A 21,842-nucleotide genomic window follows, 5' to 3' on the forward strand; every position below is an offset into this window, starting at 1 on the left:
TCTGTGCATACGGAAGTGTCCTTACAGTTACATTTCAGCATTTGGCCACACCTAGGAATCAAACCTATAACCCTGCTGGCATGCTTGCACGAGGTACTAACTGGATCAATGTTCAGCTACATACATGGGTATTGTGTGCAAAGTACAACACAAATGTCACCATGGCTACGTCTACTAAGCAAAAGACGGTTAAAAAAAGAAAACCCAATCTCAAGTTCTCCACCTTTCTAATAAAACACTTCTAATAAGAAACTCTGGGGGGTGGTCACTGCCAATTACAGGCTGCCGATGGGCAGAAGTCATCCCCCCCCACCCCCCCCACCCCCCACTTCCCGCACACAATTTTAGCTTGACCGGACTGCAACAAGATTAGCTTTTTTTTTTTTTTACTCATCACCCACTGAGATGAATTTGTCTGTGTCCAGTAGTGTTTCTTAGCACACTTTCATTGGCTCAGAGGTTTTCACTGCTTCTGATAAGTATTCCTTGGTTTATACAAGCAACAGCAACAACAAAAAAATATATCAAACAATATTTAATGTACGGCAAATTCTTCTAGTGGTTGGTACGTTTTCACTGTTAGGGGCAGAGGGTATTAACTATTTCCTTTGTGATGGCAGACAGATTATTTGCATTTTAATCATCTCAAGAGATATTTACAGAACACAGTAATAAAAAGTGAAAAAAATTCCAGCATATTTAAGAGTGGTATGTTTTGATTGCATACTTGCGAGATTAAGGAGAAAAAAAAAACTAGTCTTCATTCACACAATTACCTTTTTGTCATTAAAGCCAACAATTCATTCATTCATACTCATTTATTTGATGGCTATAAAAGAATTATTTTGAAGAAACCAGTATTCTTCAAAATACTTGTCAGTATTTGACAAGCTTTGTTGAATCACTGAATATGTGATGTATCACATGATGAGCACACACAACTAAAACCTGGTGAGAACTTGACTTATTGGGATCATCCTGTTAGTAGGCTGCATAGCAGACAGTTTTCTGTTGTCCTGACCTTTGCACCCTGTGTAAATGCCGTTGTGTGGTGGCTCCTGAAATGTGTCTCAGTGCAAGCTGAGCTGCTCATTTGGAAGCTGAAGCGAGGTGTAGGCTGAAGTCACTCAGCACTTAAATCATGGCCGTGTCCACCACCCGCCTTCCCCCGCAAAGCGCCTCCACCCGGTCACACCCCACCTTTATCCCAGAATCCTTTGTTCTGTGACACCTCCCGGTCCCTCTTCAGGGTGAGAGCTCTCAAGACAGGGGATTTCACGATGCCGGTTAAATAAAAGAGAGGAATGGGCCATTAATCAAGCCCTCTGGTTACAGAATAAAGACAAGGTGAAAAAAATAGAGAGACTGACCTACTGCTGAACTTAGGAAATACCCACAGCAGGCCTCTACTCAAAGACTGTGAGGGTAAGATCACTCTCACTGTGATAACAATGGCCTCTAGGCACATGGCTCACCTCCCTCAATTAAAAATGGAGCCAAGAAGCCATTATCTACTGTACTCTCAGTCACACAACTGGTTATGGTTTGCTTATGTGCCAGTCTCCTTGACTTCATGTTATACTTATATCATATTTACGCTTCATATTATTAACAAGGCTCTTAGCCATTAGACATAAAAAAACATTTTATTGTTTTACATCTGTATTGTGAAAATCTTAGCAAACCATCATGATTACATTACATACTGTACCCCAGGTGCATGCATGGTTTTGTGTCGGTTTCCTGAGAGATGGAAAGAGGAATGCAACACAATGGCCAGGCGGCGGTTTGAAGTTTGATCTGTAGCGTGACCCTGGAGTGCAATTCACAGGCCTTGCTCCTCACTCCCTTATCAGCTTTCAGAACAGTACAGAACACTGTCGAAACTCCCTGCTGACTGTGACATCATAAAAGCTACTGTGCAATCAGCACTGTGACATCACAGATGCGTCAGCCAACCACAACATTGCCAGGCATCCTTTTTTCCCTTCACAAACAGGAAGAAACAAATCTAGCAAATACGTCAGACATACACTGCTGACCTTTAGTCTATGGTCAAGGTCAGCCAGATTGACTGCAGAGATTAGTCTATGGATTTGCGTCTAAGAAACTGATTACAGAAGCTCTTTCTGTGCTGGTCGATGCATTTAAAATGTGCAGGTCAACAGAGAAAGAGTGTCCTTGAAAGGCATCACCTTCCCATCCACCACCATTGATTCAATGAGAGTGCCAAGCAAAAAAAAAAACAGAGAGAAGAAAAATATTTATGGAAGGCCTTCCTCGCAATGAGACAGCCAGCCTTCCTGCGATCACACAACGTAGAAACTGTGCTCTCAGCGAAATTTTTAAAACATGGAAAGTGCAGCGCTTCATTCTTCAGTCAAAATCTGCGCCCTTTAAACGGATGTAGATAAAAGATGTCAAACGAATTCGAGTGCTCACACATGGACCTCACGCCGCTGCACAGGAACGCTATACATTATTCATGCTGTAGCCCGGCTGGTGCTGTGCGTGTAAGATATCCCGCGTTCACATGGCCTTCCTCTCCCTCGGAGAGCGGCTGCCGGTCCTCACGCGGCTGTTATACTTGGCGCAGAACTCAGACGACTGTAAAGCATCTTAATGCGCGCGATAATATTTGGGTGAGAGGCGCCTCTCCGTTTACAGAGCAGCGTCGGGGGAGCAGACAGCCCCGCGTGTGGCTGCCCGAGTCACCCGAAGGGGGGAGAAGAACATAACGGCTCGCACGGGCCCCCCTCCCCCCCCCCTCTCCTTTCGAAGCATTCAAACAAGCGCCAGCGGCGCCGCGCAGCAAACAGGATGCACCCGAGGGATACGTTTTTATGCGCCTGCAAAACGATATCTGATAAATCATCCGGGGCTGTCACCAACGCTGACATTGCTGCGGATATCTTCGTTAAGGGCGGCTTTCCTGACAGATAAATCTTCGGAGGACCCTAGGTCAGGCTGCCGCGGGTGACGGCTCGGGTCGCTGGGAAGCCTTTGTTTTATTTATTTATTTATTTCGCTGGCTCCCGTGCACGGGGAGCCACGCCAGGGCAGTTGTCACGCGCTGGCTCTGTCGCCGCGGCCCCTCTTTGAAATACAATGCCAGCTCGCCCTATTAAAGCACCACCCCTTTTGTGACTTGAGCGAACCTTTCAATTATTCAATACCCTGCTTTATGTACTGATTTTATAAACTCCCGTCATGCCACGGAAAACAAAAGGCTTTGGTACTTTAGGTGGGGGGTAGTTGGTTGGCTGGGAATGGCACCGCCCCTTCTGAACTTCTAAGTAGATTGGGCCAACTACACCTATGTATTTATTTTTTATTTATTTATTATTGTTATTTTTAAATATGACCAAGAAGGATGGAGCTACACACAAATCTTATCATTAGTCATTGCTTTCCAGATCTTTCAGGTCATTCCTAAAAACATTGGGAGAGTCCATTTCTCACAACCTACTGTTCTCCTCACCTTAAGGCCATCATTCTTGGATTCATGTAGCTCTGTGCTGGTTTATCTGCATGGCTGTACAATCATACACCTAAAACTCTGCTTTGGACAAGAACATCTGGCTAATAAAAACTACTACCAATACTACTACTGTTACTATAATCTATGGAGATGCTGGACCCAAGGAATTCATTTATATTCATGAGAGATAGTTTCTGCATTAATCTTTTAGCGTTGGAGAACTGATGCAGCACTTCCATGAATCGAAAGGAGGCTCTCCTGAGACATTTTACCCATGATTTGAATCTTAAGGGATTTGTCAGTGACATTCATAAATAATTAAACAATGTGAAACATCTCGGATACATCCATCCTTATCACTGAAACTCGTACATTCAATTAAAGTCAATTCTACAATTAAGTAAGACAGGGTTGCATCTAACACATGAAATATTTACGGCAAGTTTTCTTTTACTCGCAAACTGGAATGCATAAATAATGAAAATATCCGCGAAGTCTTGGACGTGACGCCACTTTAAAACCTCAGATCACACGCGCCCTCGCGATTCTTAAAACGCAGTTTTGACGGATTTGACGAGGGCCTGTCACAGTCATCTGAAACGGCCGACCCATTTCCGACAGTGATTTCCCGAATTGGCTGGCGCAGCGCCAACGTGCCAGTCATCGTTAAAGGTCAGAGGCAACGCGCGCCACTTGCCAGCTCCCGGAGGAAGTGAGAGGGGGGGAAAAAGGCCGCAGCTATAAATAACAGCAGAATCCGATAAATGGGCTTCGTCCCTGGGGAGGAATCCATTAAGGCTGGGGGACGATGTGAATGCTGGGACAGAACCAGCGCGTTGCCTGGAAAGGGCGGAACGTGGCGGGCAGCGGGGCAGGAAGTTCACGTCATTCCCCTTCATCCGTGGAACAATCGCGTTCGGCCGCCGCCGCCCCCCCTGGACGGTGCCACCGGTATGACGTCTCTGAACCCATAGGTTGCGCTCTGGGCAGGATGCTGGTCCTCAATCTGCTGTCCTAATAATAGCTGGCAGTAATAACACAATCTAAACTGCAGTATCAGCTCCCTTCATCATACTGCAGAGGGGAAAACACTACCCAGAAGTCACTGTGCATTGCTGCCACGGCCAACCAGTTTGATGCCTTACCATGACAGAGAAAGCTCTTAGGCGAGCCCAGGACATTGGGTAGGGAGTACAGAGAAGTGTTACCAGTAACAACACAAAAAGATTCCTTATAACTCCTCAATAATTGGTACCAGTAACAAAGCATCTACATTCACAAAAGCCTTGTGGCTAAACCAGCAGCCCCATGCAAAACCTGTGGCTCCATGCTAAGCCTGTAGCCCTTTGCTAAACCTGTAGCTCAATGCAAAACCTGTAGCCCGTTGCTAAATCTGAAGCTAAATGCAAAACCTGTAGCCCTTTGCTAAACTCTATGCTAAACCTGTAGCTCCATGCTAAATATGTAGCCCTTTGCTGAACTCCATGCTAAACCTGTAGCTCTATGTCAAACCTATAGCCCTACACTAAGCCTGTAGCTCCATGGTAAGCCTGTAGCCTCGTGCTAGGCCTGTAGCTCCATGCTAAACCTGAAGCCCTGTGCTAAACCTGTAGCACCATGCTAAACATGAAACCCTGTGCTAAGCCTTCAGCCTATTTCAGGTCTCAAGGCCCACGCTGGCTTGTTTTCCATCCCCGGCTTGCCGATTCATCCAAAAAAGTTCCACAGGAATGGCCTTCAATGGGAACTCCACCAAGAGTGTCTCAGATCCCACCATGTGTGTAGGCAGCCCCCGCTTGCTCCACCCTAGCGAGACAGAGCCGCCATCACAGACGAATGCAAGACCACAGCAGAACCTCAGCATCCTTGTGGCTTGGGTGCGAGCCCCATCACTGTGTTTAAGGCAAGAGCGCCTCAGTCAGTCTCTCAAGGAAGATGTGTCTTTGGCTGTATGGCACGTACACTGGGAAAAGAAAAGCAATTAACGTCAAAATCTGCAATTTGCTACTAAAATAAAACAGCAGATGAATCGTAATAGTTCCAATTACACATAGAACTATGGAAGGCTCCTTTAATTCTCACACAGCAAAACTAGAAGGGGAATTAAAGAAAGCTCTCTTCGTTATTAAAATGAGAAATGCCAAAACACAGATCTCTTGACACTTTACTCCAGGCTCTGCAATGTGGCATACTTCTTGCACATTCTGAATTCTGCCCCAGCAGCAGTTTCTTATTGTCATTTCTTAATTTGCATCTTGTTTGTGTACAAACAGCCAGAAGCTAGCTGGGGGTGGGTGGTGATTAACATGCAGATATTTGGAAGACTTTCAGCTTTACCTCTGTGCATTTAACAACACTAAAATAACTCTGCCTACTGTGTCCCAGGCTCGAACTTAATTATTGCAGCTGTACCTACTGAAAAAGGTATAACTACTGCAACATTAGTAAGGAATGCCTCAGTGCAAAGAGTATACTTTGCACTGAGGCATTCCTTTTGGGAAATTTGGGTTTACTTCAATGAAGTTCAAGGTCGCTCTTGTAGGAGGAAGAAATGAATTAAAATGGCTTTTTAAAGCTTTCCACTTCAATTACTACCTTTTGCAACTACACCATTTCCACTCTCTACAGTCATACTCCCGGTGTGGAGTTTTACATTATTTTGGCTGTCGGAGTTGTTGTCGTCTGCTGTGGTACAAGTACTTTGTGTTGAATGAAGAACATTGAGACTCCCGTAAAAAGAATTGTGTAATAAATTCCCATTCACAGTGCATGCCTGAGTCTCTCATAAGAGCGAGGCTGTCTAGATCTGTATCAGTAATTTCTTTCTGAAATGGTTTCCAGCTATGGTCATTCCTCGCTGCTCACACTGTGATGTTCTTCACCAAACCTATTACAGGTCACCAAAGTCATCATCGCTCGTAAATCCAAGCAACTGAGAATGTCTCTGGAATGTGTTCCAACTGTGAATGCCAGCAGCGGTGCTTCATGAAAGCGTCAAGAACAGTGGTGCTCATACCCACCCCCCACCCCCCCACCCCCCAATTTCATGCGTTTTTCCTTTCATCCCTCTATGGTTCCTAATTTCGTACATTCATCTCAATCTAAATGACACAAAGACAAAAAAAAGACATTTCACAAAAATAGAGATGCACGGCATGACAGCTCCTTCCTGTGGTAAGATATTACCGACGTGTCATTGATGCTCCAGCCTGCAGCAGAGATCACAGGGGACCAGTTCCCCTGCCATGCCCTGGGTGTTTTATCTGAGCTCATCAAACTCCCACACCTTTCTAACCCAAAAGTGAGCTTCTTTAAGAGAGCTGCCGCAGCTTCAAGCAGTTTCTCCCCCACAGTGTGACTTTCATTCCAGTAAACAACGGAATAATATTTTAGGTCGTAATTCAACTGTCTTTCATGTAGGTCGACTGTCTATGTACGAATCACCCAATTAAGTTGTTAAAATACAATCTGTATTGTTGGGACTGCGGCGTATTTAATTGTCGATATGAAAAACATGTTTGTTTAAAGTCATGTTAAAACGCAGGGACTTCTTAACGTTCTAAACAACTTTCAAACTTCGGTAACATTTTCAACTAACTGCGGGGAATTAAACAAAAGACACAGAGGGACCTAGGATGTGCAGAAAACAAAATGCGAAATTCAGAACAACTTCCTCCCCGCTGCCAAATTCACACAGGATTACACTAACAGAGGTAGGTAAAAGTCAGCAGTACGCTGACAACCCAATAAAATGGTGCTTTGTGAACAGGACTTAGGAGGGGAGCTGTGGCATAATGGTTAGGAAACTGGGCCTGTAACTCAAAGGTTGTGTTTTGTTTCCCAGGTAGGAGGGCTGCACTGCTGTTGTACCCCTGGGTAAGGTACTTAGCCCAAATATCTTCAGGAACATATCCATCTGGGTTGTTTTTTAAAAAGAAATGTTATCCAAGTAATTCACTCTGGATAAGAATGTCTGCTAAATGCTGAAATGTGAAGTAATGTCATTTGTGCGGGCACAAAAGAGCAGCATGATGCCAGTCAAACAGAATGGTGACCCACAGATCGGGTGGCCGACAGATCAGAAGGGATTAAATGGAGTTTTTTGGTACAAAACAAACTTTATTCCAAAGGTCTTAATTAACCGCACCTCAAACGACAAACCCATGAAGCTAAAAAACATGCACTTTGATTTCATGCTACAACAACAGTAAACACCCTGATATGTAAAATATAATATTCTAAATTGGGGTTTGGTTGTTTACCTTATCTACATGTATATACACCAAACACCATGTATTGTGACAAGTTTCCAATATCAAAAATTGGTTGAGAAATGAGTTATGAATCGAAACTGTATTAAAAGGCAAAGAGTGTTTTCATTGCAGTCTTTTTCCAAATGCACTAGATATTTCAGTATTAAAAAATTTATAGCATTAATAATTCCAAAGCTCAAACATTTACTTCCCTTCTCTAATTTTACAAGGAGCCATCCCTTGGGCCTGATTAGGGCCTTTAACAGAGCAAGATAACGCAATAATGCTGTAGCTTTTGCCTGGTTTGCCATAAAAAAGCAGTGTTCCATGACCAGAACAGTCTTTTGACAGTTTTATTGGAATGTATGAATATTAAAAGAGGCAGGGTTAAGTGGTGTGTTGTAAACACCAACTAGGACCAGTTTTCTAACTCATAACCATTAATGACAGAGATAACAGTCACCTGATTGACGGACCTGCCTCATCCCGGTTTGAAGTGCTTATTACGGGCGCCTTTGAAATATGGCTGCTACGGCACTAATAGCAGGTGCAACAAGGCTATTACCTTAACACTGGCTCAAGCATGTACTCCTGCACACAAACACAGGGCAGAACTACACACCCACGTCAACTCATGCCAAGCCCTGTATTTAAGCCATAACACACAGGCCTATTACAACTGACAGTCGCAATTGTACGTGCGCACACATGTGCGTGTGGCTCTGTGTGTTTCCAGTGCTTCAACTGAACATTTCCGGTAATGCTTTTGCTATAGTTCTGAGAATGAGTGAATGATGAACTCTGTTAAGGCATTTAAATCTCACAGTATTTTTTCAGGCACTTCCCGTCTCCACGTCTAAAACTGCAGTAATGTGATCCTCATAACGGAACTCGTTTAAGAGGCAGAAGCAAACTGTCTTCCAGCACATCAGCAGTCAATAATGAGACAGCCAACTGAGTCTATACTCCATCGGCACACACAAGTACATAACTGCACACACACACACACACACAGACACACACACACAGACACACACGCGCTTATGTAACACAGGAATGGCAGGAACCTCAGAGCATGTCTTTGCTGAGAATGAATGTTTAATAATTCAGAGATTTGCATAAGAGGACCATTCCATGCTGCTGTGCATTTCTGTGTCGTTGGGCAGAAAAAATTACATAATGTCAGTTATGCCTCCTGAGAGCTGAAGCATGACGCTGTGATTTTTTAATGCCATGCAGTGTATTGCCGTGTGGATAGCTAATTTAGAAAATCTCACTTCTATGGATGTACAGTTGAGGCCTATAAGGATAGTATTTATTGACTCATCCATGTTTCAAGCTCAATGTTATGGAAAAGGTTAAAAAAAACTCTCCAGCATTTCAATAAAATATTGTGGGTTTCATGGATATTATGAAGTTGTTGAAAAGACGTAACCCAGGAATGCTGTATATATTTTACTTGCAGCCAAAAAATACAGTTTTTTTCCAGTATGCAGTCTGGTTTTCTAGCTGTTCCACAAAGGAGAAAATGACACAAGCAACAGGAAAAAAAATGTACTTGCAGCTTGGAAAATAACATTTATTTCCTTCCATTAAACCTTCTGAAATGTTTTGGGCATGTGAGAGTGACTGAGATTTCCTCAAAACATTCTGGCCGAGACCCCCCTCCCACCACATCCCACACACTTCAGGAACAGGAAGCTGGACAGGCAGTTAAGGGTTACATTCTTTCAGAGTTGTGGAATCGTACTTCCTTTCAGTCACGCCAATTGAACCAGCTTAACTGCTCCCCCGTCCCAAGTCCCTTCAGTGAACCCCCTTCCCCCTAGCAGTAACTGCATCCTCTGCGGGCTCTCCCATTGGCTGCTTTCCTGGACCACGTCAACGACGTAGGGGGTGACCACACAGACACCATACTAATTGGATCCCTGTTCTGCACTCTGAAAAAAATACCTTTTCTTCCTTTAAGGGTTAACATATGCACGAGCGGGTCTGTAAAGCGTCTGGCAGACCTCGCTGCGGTAACGTTACGCCACTTGTTTAACCCCCCTCACCCACCCCCACCCCCCCTTCCAGGGCTCTCAGAGGGGAAACAAGGGAAAAGTTCAATGACCTCTCTCAGCACCAGGACCCAGGGGAAGTATGAGTGGAATGCATTGATGTGGGCACAAAACAATCCCACTTTGTTGCTCCCCGATTTGGGAGCTGGAGGGGATAAAGTCTGAATCATGGGAACCTCTTCTACTCCTGGCCCCATGTACAACCCCCCCCCCCCCCCACCCCTACCTCCCATAGCACAGGCCCTTTACAAAGTGCCAGCCCTTATTTCACAACACTAACCCACATGAAGAGCAAAGATGCAATTTGGGTATTGGATTACAAACTGCATAATAACTGCAGTCTCTTCTTTTTTCGCTCAGAATCTGAAAGGGATCACTGCAAACGCTCTCGCCAGGCACTGAATCTGTGGCGCCTCTCAAACGCTCAAGGAGTTAAAACTCTTAAGCAGCCCCCCTGGAAATGGGCCAAGAGCCTGTCTTCTGTCTCCAGTGTGAATTCAGAGGACTTGTACAGAGCGGCATGAACATGAGGCCTTCCACTCCCCCCCACAGCATTTCCTCTCTCACAGCATGTTTAAGTGCCATTCAGCCTCTGTCTGATGGGCTAGCTTCAGTTCCCAGTGACAGGTGAGGTGGAAATGTACTGTACTGAGAGATGTGAGCTGTGCTCTTCGCATAGGAAGGTCTGAATCCAGACACCGAGTCCTCAATCCCGCACCAGAGCAGTCTGTTTTGAAAAGTGCACAACTCCATGAGAGGTTTTAAGAAATGCATGTCAATCAATCAATCAATCAATCAATGAATCAACCAGGCAACCAATCAATCATTCAATCAAAATGCTTGTGTTACAATGCATTTATGCAGCTGGTAAGCTGTAGAGCTTGACGGAGCATGTCTTCCAGAGGGAATCAATGAGGCGGAAAGCAGAGCCAATTTAGGGAAAACATTTGAAAATGATCCACTGATTCCAGTAAGAGACAATCCGGGAAAGGGGAGGAAAAGTAAAGATGAAGCCCAATAAGGAATGCTTTTATTGTAAAACTTTTTTTTAAAGGAACCCTTGAATGATTACTCGTGTCATTTATAAATTTTGCTAATACTAGTTTTTTATACAAAACAAAATGATTGTATTGTATAACCGTATGACTTAAAGTTAAGCAGGTGAATTCGGTTTTTCGTTACAAGAGGTGCTCTTGCAGGTTTGTTAGTTCTCTTTTTGCAGGGTTGGGGAATACCAGAATATCAGGAGGGGATTTTCACGTCTGTTTCACTGATAAAGGAGAGGTAAGGCTTTTATCGAAAGGGGATTTTACATCTTTGAAATTTGCATAAGCGTCAAAACATTACTTTTTTCCATCCAAAATCTCGTTTTGAATTGAAGATAGAGGAGTCGAGATCAGTTTTACTCATCTGGGTTTTCAGAATGAGTCTCTGTAGCATCCGTTGAATGTGGCGAGCCCACAGTTGGCTGTCTAAATAGGACTTACCGAAGAACCCCTTCAGCTGCGGGGCCTTCCCCTCAAACCGTTTTTTCATTGGTGGGAATAAAGCACCTGAAACAGTGTGTAGGATTGACTGCGGGGCCTGTCTCTCCAGCAGTTGGTTCTGTCGATCATTATCTCATAGGCATTTCTGAGAAGTTTTGAGCGTGACATTCAGGGTGCCTCAGGGGAGGTTCGGGAAGGACAACAGACTAAAATCAGTAAAAGTGACACACTGATGAGGGGAAATCCCAGACATTTTGGGGGTTTTTATTTGCGGTTCCCCTTCATCTCAGGAGGAAGCCGTTTCTATGACGAATGACTACACAACTGTAAGAGGTTTCATTAGAGAGAGCTGTCTTTCACCAAGCAAAGACTCACCATAATATACATATAGAATGCTCAGTACAGACTACTATAGAAATTGAATATAGAAGTATGTAGTATAGCATATAAAATGTAGTGAACAGAGCATGTACAGTACTGACAGTAGAGAATAGGTTATACTGCACAGAATATAAAGAAATAGGGAGAATGTGGAGAATATGGGAAACGTTTCACATGATGTAATGGCACGTCCTTTAGAACTTCTTGTGAAAGGGCAAACACTCAGACTTCATGTCCAGAACATTCTGCCCTGCCCACTCTCCTGCTCTACCCAGAAAAAAAGACTCCAAAGGGACACCCCACCCCCACCCTTTCCTGTTCACTTCGCAATTATATTTATGATTTATAGTGTCCCTTTGCTAGTGCACTGAATTGTGGCATTCTTCAAAGATCCTTATCCAAACCCATGGCTTTGCCTGGATATTAGACAATAAAGACCACTATTGGCATTATGGAATTCACAAACCATCCACCGTATGACCGCTTAAGGCACAAAAACATCAGATTGACAAAACATCTATGACAGTAACACTCCATCTATGACTCCCTTCAACATTTTTCATGTATATAATTTTGGCTGTGACGAGACAGTCTTGGCAATGGCTGTTGCTCCCCCCAAGGTTATGACAGTATGTTTGTTCTGCCACTAGACAAAACAGCACAAATGAGGGAATCCAACAGCAGTAAACAGCATCCTTCTCCTTCCTGCATTCTCTGCACCCGCTAATCATTACAACAGCTAATCATGCCATCCACCAATGAGAAGGTAGCTTTACGAACCTCACGCACACGCATGATAACGTACTGCAATGAATGTGTATGCAAAAGGCTCCGCTGAACGGGTTGCTGTGGGATTCAGGGCCCCCTACTGCTGATCTCTCCCCAGACCAAGGTTTTCGGAACGCCCTCGAGGCACAAAGGGACACTAAATCACCCATCTGGTCTTGTAATCCCCGGCAGCAGCACGCGCTCCGCACTGACGCCCTCTGCCCACACCAGGAGACTGTGGCCTGGGGGACACGGCCTCCCTGCCAGGCCACCTCTGTCCTCGTTCCTGGATGCCTGGTTTCCCTGAGCTGAACGTCTGATGTGGTCTGGGTTTTATCCATCGCATCGTGCATTGCCCCCCCCCCCCCCTCACCCACACTGCCTTTCCCTGCTAACTATTCTTGAGATCAAAGAAATTCAGTCACCGCCGCTGCCGCCATCATCTCCGATAACACCTGTCGGGAGCTTTGTAACTAAGGAATGTGTGCTTTATCCTGGCTTCATTTCTTAGCTTGACTTCGCTGGTAATGAAGAACTCACCTGCAGCCGAATAGCTTTTGACAGTCTCATGGCTAGATTTGCTACATGCCGAACAGTTTATCATAGGAGAAATAAGCTGAGACTTGGGGGAAAAGCAAGAAATGGTTCTCTGGAGCAAAACCCCCACAAAGAACCACAAGATTACGCCCATATATTAGTGCAATTCTTTTTTGTTCGGTACAAAACACACTGGCCTTACAGCCAACATAACTGTTTGGAGGAAATGCTTTTCACTACGTACAGCTTGGAATGCTGCTAAAATGCTCCCTGCGTTACTGAACTGTCTTCAGTTATTGTAATATAAGGCCAAACCCACCTTAGTAGTAAGAATGCCACCCCCAGGGCTTCCCTTTGTATTGTAGCTATTCCGAGTTCCACGTTCCAAGTTCCATTTTCTGATATAACCGAACAACCTCCCTTTGTGATTCTGTCCCTTGGTGCATTATTATTGTGAAATAATAATCCTTCTGTAGTAACTATTGTGAAACACATACAGTATTTTCTATAGTAACTGGTTTTATCCTATCAAAACAAGAGAAAGAAGGTTAAGAACAGTCTGGATTCAATCAAAACATTTTTCTTTAACTACATTAGACGCAGATTCTGTAACAGATTTTGGCAAGTGACTGCTAAAATTTGTTTTAAAAATAAAAAAATGAAATAAATAACGATGTCTGTAAGTCAAAGCTGAGAATAAAATATTGAAGCCAGGGCTCTACTATTGCTCTGAAGTTATACTGCAGGCCTCTGTATGTACTTCAAATACTTCCAACAATTATGTGCATTCCATGAATGTGCATTCATTTTCACATAAAATGCTCTTTATTTATGTTACTGAACGGGCTCATTTATTACAGCTGATCAAGTCTAGACGCCTGTGTTCACGTCTGGCCCCATCCCACATGGCAAACGAAAAAGGAAAAATTAAGAGTTGGTTTAGGAACTGACCTCGTAAAGCCAATGTTTGGGTACAGTGCTTAAAATGAGCCATGCTTCCAAAACAGTTCTCCAAGGGTAACACAGATATTTTCAAGATGCCTGATATAAATCTGTTGCTCCTTTACCTCCCACCCCTACAAAAAAAGATCTAACCCAAACAATAACAAGTTATCCCAAACCCCTCATGGACCGTGTGGATTCAGAGTTACCTAACCTGAAAAGTGAGCATACCCTTATCTGACTGGAATGCACATAGAGATTCCCTCATATCCTTTCACAAAGGAAAGGGTGTAGTTTTCCCACACTCTATAACCTATAAACTCACATCAAAGCTGGATACGAGAGATGTTGGGGGGGGGGGGGGGTAGTGGGTGTCCGCCAAAAAGGAATTTGAGCTGCCACCATCGCGGACTTATTTGCAAACTGAAAAAAAAATGCTGATGCTTATCGATTTACATGCTTTCACTGACATACTGGCCGTCCTTTCTCTAAACCTAGCGTACCTTTCTCTCACCAGAATGCCTGTGGAGGTGTCTCTTACCACTGTACATTTCATCCTTTTCTTCTTCAAAATGAATGCGGCACTACAAAACACAGTTAAAACATAATGTTCCACTGACTTCTTGCATTTCAATAATGTTCTACAATGTCAGAACCAAATTATTATAGTGTAGTGTTATGTGAGCTTTATGGGTCAAAAGTGATATAAAGCAGATAAGTACATTCTACAGAATTGTATGGTATATGTGATTTAATTATTGAATCTCTCACACACTTAACCATGCGTCAAAAGATTGTAATCCATTATTTACCGCAGTGAAAAAGTAAAAAGGACTGACATCATCAGTAATGTAACATGAATTTCTTTCGTAATTTTTATGATTGTTTAAATCTTTGTTTATGATGCACAGAATTTAAATTCAAAATACAGTAATGGCTCCTCTTCTCAGTTTATGCAAATGATCTGCAACACGTATGCCTCATAAATTTGAAAGCGGAAAGACACACAAAGCAGAGAGGTATTTGGATGTCGAAACCCATCAGCACTGTATTTTTCAGTGCAGGAAAGATGTAAGATTCAGATCATTTGGGAGATGCTGTCCGACTCTACCAGTTAAGTGTCTAGTTAAAAATATCTCTGAACATCCATTACTCAGGATAACGGCCTCCAAGCAGAGATGCATGGTAAGCACAATTTACAGCTATTTACAACTATGCAACTATGATTTAGTGGTGAATGTGTCTTTCAAAGAAATCTTTGGATCGCAGATGGGGGCGGGGGTGACTTGGAGTAATGTTTAATTTATGTTCTGAGACACTTGTCTGGCTTAATTTAAAAAACAATACAAAAACTGGACTCGAAAAAAAAAAGAAGCTCAAATAAAATGCAGATTATAAACTGTGTTTCTCCAAACTTGAGGCCCTGAGACAGGAGCAACATTTCAAAATGTTTCCTGGCAAACGCTGAAGCTGTTGCATCACACACACAGAGGCTTCCTGTTCCTGTCGAACCACAGCAAACGCCCGATGCCTCCGGAACAGGGCTCAGACTGCTGGAATAATACCCACGGTGCCATGCCGTGCACATCAGTCTGGGGACGGAGGGGGTTGTGGTGCCGGTGCCCAATCAGAGCCGGTCTGCCACCGCACTGGCTCCCCGCCCAGATTCGCACCTCGCCTCCGGGGCAACGGTGCGATATTGGTTTCACGCTTCCGTACCTGCCCTGGGACGGGCACTGCGTTACTCAGCTAGCGGCCTAGCAGGGCTCGCATTCTGGCACGAAAACCGCCAGCCTTGGGCCGTCCACCGCAGGGTACGAGAGCCAGGCCGCGGTGCCAGCTCCCTCTCCTCCCACGCCGTCCGCCGGCAGTCACGACAGAAACACGGCCCTGGGCTTGCAGGCACCAAAGATTCATCAGAATGTACGACTGCAATCATCCCTTTTTGCAAGCACCTGAACACCTTAAGTCCAGGAAGTGGCATCATAATCTGTGGTGAAGAATCTGGTCTGACCAGATGATTCCTACCACAGGAAGCAAATAATATAAAGGAATGAACTCAACTCGCATGCCATAAATGGTCTTGAGACACGGCAGTACATCCAATAAAAGGAAGGCGACAAAAGGAAGCCGTAACACTGCTTTCAAACTGTGCCAGTCGAGGCCCACAGACTGCGTGACTGGTGAGCACACCAACGCAAGTCTGCAGGAGCCACTATAAAGTGTGTCATTGCCCATAAAAGCATTATAGTGCCACAACATTGCAATTATTATTTTATTTATTTTTATTCATTAGAAAGGAGAGCACAACCCACCCTCCTTTGCTATTTTTGGTTTTATTCAGACAGAGAGAAAGCAGAGATGGTTACAAACAGAGAAGGGTTCACAGACCAGAAAGTGCCATGCCATGGCTCGAACCCTACCCATACCCATACCCCTACCCAGGTGGATTCATCAATGGTTTGAGAGTAAGACACCCTATGGTCTGCACCACACATCTGGTAGCAACACTGTAACCGAACATTGAGCGGACTCCTGAAACGTGACAAACTGTAGGCTATTTGACAGCTAGCACTGCCCAGTTCAAAAAGTGTTCTCTGTGTTCTAGAACTCCATTGCTTTCTATTACCAGTAGTGATTGTTACATCCGCATTCAAATATTAATTTAAGATCATTCACTTTAACTGAGATGCGCATAGATCGAGGAGTGGGGCTTCAGTCTCTGGAACAAGTGCACAGTGCCACTGTCACAACGACACATAACTGACACACCGACACATAACTGACACTCGTATGGGGAAACTATCCTTAGAAGCGTCTCCCGTGTGCGAGCTGCCTGCTGTCATTGTGCGCTGTCTCCAGGGGAGAGTGTGGGCCTGCACGCTGCTCCCCTCATTGGCTGCCGTGGGACAGAGGGGAGCCAAGGCCCCCTGGGCAGCTTCAAAGGAGGCCTTTAAAGTGAACCGGTGAACCTACCTTTCAGTTACTCGTTTAGGTCTGCTTTTCACCCGGGGCCTACGTCTGCCTGTCAGTTAAAACGACAAACAATGGCCTCGCATTTCATGCTCAAAATAGAAAGAACACTACATTGTGTTGTAAGAAAAATATATATATAGCGTGGCAATGTATAAAAAAGCCAAAACGACACAAAATGGAGATTTGCCAATCTGGAGTAGCGCTTTGTAGAGTTCTGTTTCCCTCCCTCCCTATTCAGCAGGTGTCCATACTATCAGAACAGGACTGATAAGTAGCAAGCAGCAGCCATGTCATTACTGCGCACGTTAGCTCAGCACAAAGCAAGTTCCTGGATGAACTTCGCTGACCCGACCGGCAATTGTCCACCCAGAATGAACCATCCACACCCAAAACTGGCCACTCAGGAAAACAACACCCAAATCTCGTCCATTTATTTATTTACAGTCCCCGAGCTGCGCCTGACATTCCTAAAATTGCAGTAAAACATCCCGAAATAAGTGGCCAGGGCGTGGAAGGACAAAAAGAAAAAAAAGAAACAATGGGTTTGAACTGATCTCTACCTCCGAGCGCTCAAACTACCAATAATAAACCAAAATATCATTGCATATTGTGTATTTTTTTAAGGAACGAATGTCAGTTTAGATTTCTCCTGAGACATTACAAAGGGTTCCCTCCCCATTAGACATGGGTCACTGATCCCATTGTTTTGCAGTGTGCTCCCTGTGCAGGGTGGCAACTGTATTGTTTCTAAAACAAAGGGGAGGCCAGCTCCTCCAGTGAAAGGGTTTGGAGAGTCGTCTTTAGATTTTCTGTGCCTGTGAACAATGAAATCATTATCTATGCACAAACAGGGCATTGACAGACTCACAAATCCTGGTCCTTCATGATTCCAAGAGAGATCAGAGGGTTTTCCGTGGGGAAAAAAACAACCTTTGGGCAGGGTGTTGTATTTTTTCGGCCGATTCTATTCAAAATTCTGCTGGTTTGGTAGAGCGAGTGGGTTGTATCATTGATTTTTGAAGGAAGACCAGGTTCAAGGCTGACAGACCTGAGGTCAGAATACTTAATTGCACATACAGGCACTTGATAAATATCATTATACACAAAATGTTCATTAAGGACTGGATTCACCATCTGTGACTACTAAGGTCAGAAATCACTAAACACCAAACTCTGTAAAAACCACAAATTGTTTCCAATAAACATGGTCTGAAATGGGAAAAGGACTTGTGAATGAACTTAATAGTAAGCTCTTACGAGGCCCCTGAACTGTGAACTGTTAAGAATTCTAGTCCTTACAAATCAACAAAGTGGTAATTAAAATAAAAACGACTCCAAACCTTGAGCAGAAGCTGGCCCACTGGGAACAACAAGTGATAACCTGTCCTTGAATTTCCCCTTCTGCGAAATGTCACGTTGTTTTTGACAAGATCCCTAGGCCAGATCCTTGGCACTGTCACAAAAGAACACTTAAGCTACACAATAAGGTCAAAAAATGCAATATTCTCCGTAGAAACAGACTGCACGTCTCGCAGCTTTCAATGGCATCTTTATAGCCAAACTAAGCCTTTGATTATAGCCGACTACACACAACCCACAAGTAAAGAAAACAACGGTTTGGAATATGTATTTTTTTCTGATAACATGAATTATTTCGCACCAACTCCATTGGACACATACTGTAAACACATCACTAAGAGTTAACTTGTGTCATGCCATGTCAGCAGTACATTTAGACAGCCTGTTATAGTACAGCAAATCCACTATAACCACATGACTAAGATCCCACCTTTGATTTCAATCAGAGCAAAAGTCAGTCCTGATTAAAACAAAGGCTTTCTGTCCTTTCTCACTGGACACATTACCACAGGATTTAATTATAATATTTTCAGTGCATAGGAAAGTGTGTTTAATGGAGCAAAAGTAACTCTAGGAGCAAACGAAAAAAAGAATGTGGGGCTTTGTGTGCAAAATATCTGAATATACTATTTGCGAGGACCACGCATTGGAAAGGGTCACTTCAGCTTTTCTGTGGGAAAATCTAATTGAAAGTCTCTGTTGGAAGTGTGTGTGAAATGACAGCCTCTTGGCGACACAGTCATTTTTGGCCCAGCAGCCAATGCTGTCCTTTAATCTGACTGCTAACGTGATTGGGCTACATTAGAGTCTCAAACACATGGAAATGCAGGTGAAAGTCAGCCTGAATATGCAGAGCAGCAGGTGAAAATGAGTTCACACCTCTGGAAAAACAAGTGTCAGTTTACATCACTCTCAGCGGAGTCAAGCCTTCTGAGGAGGGGAACGAGGGACAGGGGCTTGGGGGAGGAGCTCGCAAAATCGCCTTGCAGCGTTCTGAAGGCTGCTGAACCCCAGCCACCTGGAAACGGGCAATGGGCAGGCCTCATTTTTGGGGCTGTGAGAGTGTAGGCCTTGTTTTGTGGCCTGTGAGAGTGCAGGCCTTGTCTTGGGGCCCGTGAGAGGGCAGGCATTTTTGGGGCCTGTGGGAGCGCAGAACTTATTTTTTGGGCCTGTGAGAGAGCAGGTGTTTCTGGGGCCTATAAGAGGGCACATTTTTCTGGGGCCCGTGGGAGGACAGGCTTTGTTTTGGGGCCTGTGAGTGAACAGGCATTTTGGGGCCTGTGACAGGGCAGGTGTTTCTGAGGCCCCTGAGAGGGAAGGCCTTGTTTTGGGGCCTGTGAGAGGGAAGGCCTTGTTTTGGGGCCTGTGAGAGCCATGCCTTGTTTTTGGGGCCAGCAAGAGGGCAGGTATTTTCTGGGGGCCATGAGAAGGCAAGCGTTTTGGGGGGGGGGGGGGGGGCTGCTTTGGCTCTGTGCTCAGGGCCACATTTCAGACATGACAGGCCCTGCTCTAAGGGGAGTAAACAGAGCAGCAGATGGCAGTGGCAGGAGGCAGACCTGACCTGGAGGTACCAGAGAGGGGGGTCGGCTCTCACAGTGCGTCTGGCAACAGGGCGTAGCTTCATCTCAGGACATGGCCTTCTGCACACCCCGCCTAGCACACCCACACCGCACTCAGACCACGTCACGGTTATCCAAAATGGACAAAACAGTCTTCCCCTCAAGGCAAAAGGGCTCATGGCCTAGTCTGTAGACGATTAGGACATCTTGAAGTTTTCATAACTACCGTGTGCAACAGGCTATGGAAGCTACAGCTTCAGGGAGAGGGCAAGACTCTGTCCTGCGGTCAGGTTCACAAACTTGGCTGGGCCTTGCTTTACAGTCAAGCTAAAATGTACATTAACAAGTATGTGTGTGGGTGTGTATAAAATCCATGTTGAGATGCATAATGATGTATAAGTGTGCGCACCAAAGTCTGTGTGTGAGAGTGAATGTGAGTGTGCGTACGCTTCTGAGAGCGTGTGAGAATGGGGTTATGGAAAGACTGTGTGTGTTGTGTGCACCTGCGTGTGCGCGCGTGCGTTCGTGTGTCTCGGCGCTCGTATGTGCTGGAAGGGAGAAGGGATTTACTGTAAATGGCTCCAGGAGCCTGTCACAGGCGTTGACATCTCTGTGTATGTGGGCGGCGAAAGCAGCCTTTTCTGAAGGGGCCCCACATGGTTCAAAAGTTTTTTCGTTAAAAGAAAAAAAAAAGAAAGACAAAAAGACAGACAGGTTTCCCTTTGTGCCGAGAGAGCAGAGGTAGGGTCGAAAACCGAAACTCTGGCTGGCGCGAATCCAGTTCACTTGGGAAACGGGCAAGAATGCCCTCTTTGAAGGGGGGGGGGGGCTTCCCAAAAAGAGAGGAGTGGGAGTTGCTGAATGCTGAAAGGCTGAAAGCTTGGTAGAGTGGTACACAACCTGGAGCACTGTTTTCAGTCCCAATGTAAACATGAAGCGTCTGTGGCAGAGTCCTGGCTGTTCAAAATGCCACTGTACTACCCTGTCGCTTACTTTTCGGTGGTATTTACTGAACTTTCCCATCGGGGCAAAGAGATGGAAAAACCCTGTAAATACCAGAACCCCAGACTGCATTCTTAGTCAACAGAAAGCAGACTCAATTCAAAGGGACGAATGCAAGCACAGCGAATGTTCTCAGGTAAATCTGCTGATATTTCATGAGCAAGAAAAAGAATGAACAGATGTTTACAGACAACACCACCCTGGCAACCAGCAGTTCCATTCTGTTTGACTGTCGAGCATCTCCCCCACCCCCCCCCCACCTAATATTTATGATATTTTACAAGCATGTGACACACACACACGCTCATACAGGGTGGATAAAAACAGCCTTTCCACAGGAAAAGGACTGACTGCTGCTGTCAGGCACAGCTCAGATTCCTCTTTTAATCCTCAAAAACATGTCACACTCGTCAGGATTTGTAGGTTTCTCCCTGTCCCACCTTCTTTCAAAACTCTACAGCAGAGGAGACGCACTGATTAAAACATGCCCCTGAGTGTCAGGCACTTTTTATATTAGGAGCCCCAAGCAGCCGCCCACCCACTATGCACACCAACCCCCCCCCCGCATCCCCCCCCCCATTCGCCTCCATATTCCTCTCCACCGTGGAACAGATCTGTTCCACTCCCACTGGAAACCCGATCTCCGACAGGGGCCCACGGTAGCACTGAAATCAGCAGGGCCCGGCAGTCACAATGCAGCTCGCTGCGGTAGCGCGGTGTGTGGGAGGGTACCCCACCCCGCCCCGGCCCCCGCCCTCTCCCCCACGCCGTTTTCCAGGTGCGCTCAGTCCGCCCGCCCGCCCGCCCGCTCTCAAATCAGACAAAACAGAGGCTGATTAAAGACCCGGCTGTTTACAAGTGAAGTGCAGCCCAGATTCGGCCCCCCCGTCTACCTCCGCCACCCCCCCCTTCTCCCTCCTGCCTCCCACGAGTGAGCCTGCAGGTTTCTGACCACATCAAGGAGCAGCAGTCTGCACCGGCAGCCTTCTGCACACCCAAACACTTCCTCACCTGCCCCCACAGCCCCTGTGTGAGGA

At 45.2% G+C, this 21,842-nt stretch overlaps 1 protein-coding gene across 2 annotated transcripts in view; it reads right to left on the bottom strand.

The window, feature by feature from the left end:
• The window catches only part of LOC135260882 (apoptosis regulator Bcl-2-like), a 40,773-nt gene that overhangs the window by 11,856 nt on the left and 7,075 nt on the right, over positions 1–21,842 (bottom strand). Inside the window, exon 3 of one of the 2 annotated variants that reach the window (XM_064346569.1) lies at positions 330–5,444. The exons of the other annotated variant lie outside the window; for it this stretch is intronic. Coding sequence (XP_064202639.1) covers positions 5,400–5,444 — 45 coding nt within the window. The 3' untranslated portion in view covers positions 330–5,399. Of the gene's footprint in view, positions 1–329; positions 5,445–21,842 lie in introns of those variants that run through there. 2 annotated transcript variants of the gene reach the window in all.

This window comes from Anguilla rostrata, chromosome 8, assembly GCF_018555375.3.
Source record: "Anguilla rostrata isolate EN2019 chromosome 8, ASM1855537v3, whole genome shotgun sequence".
Taxonomy (NCBI): domain Eukaryota; kingdom Metazoa; phylum Chordata; class Actinopteri; order Anguilliformes; family Anguillidae; genus Anguilla; species Anguilla rostrata.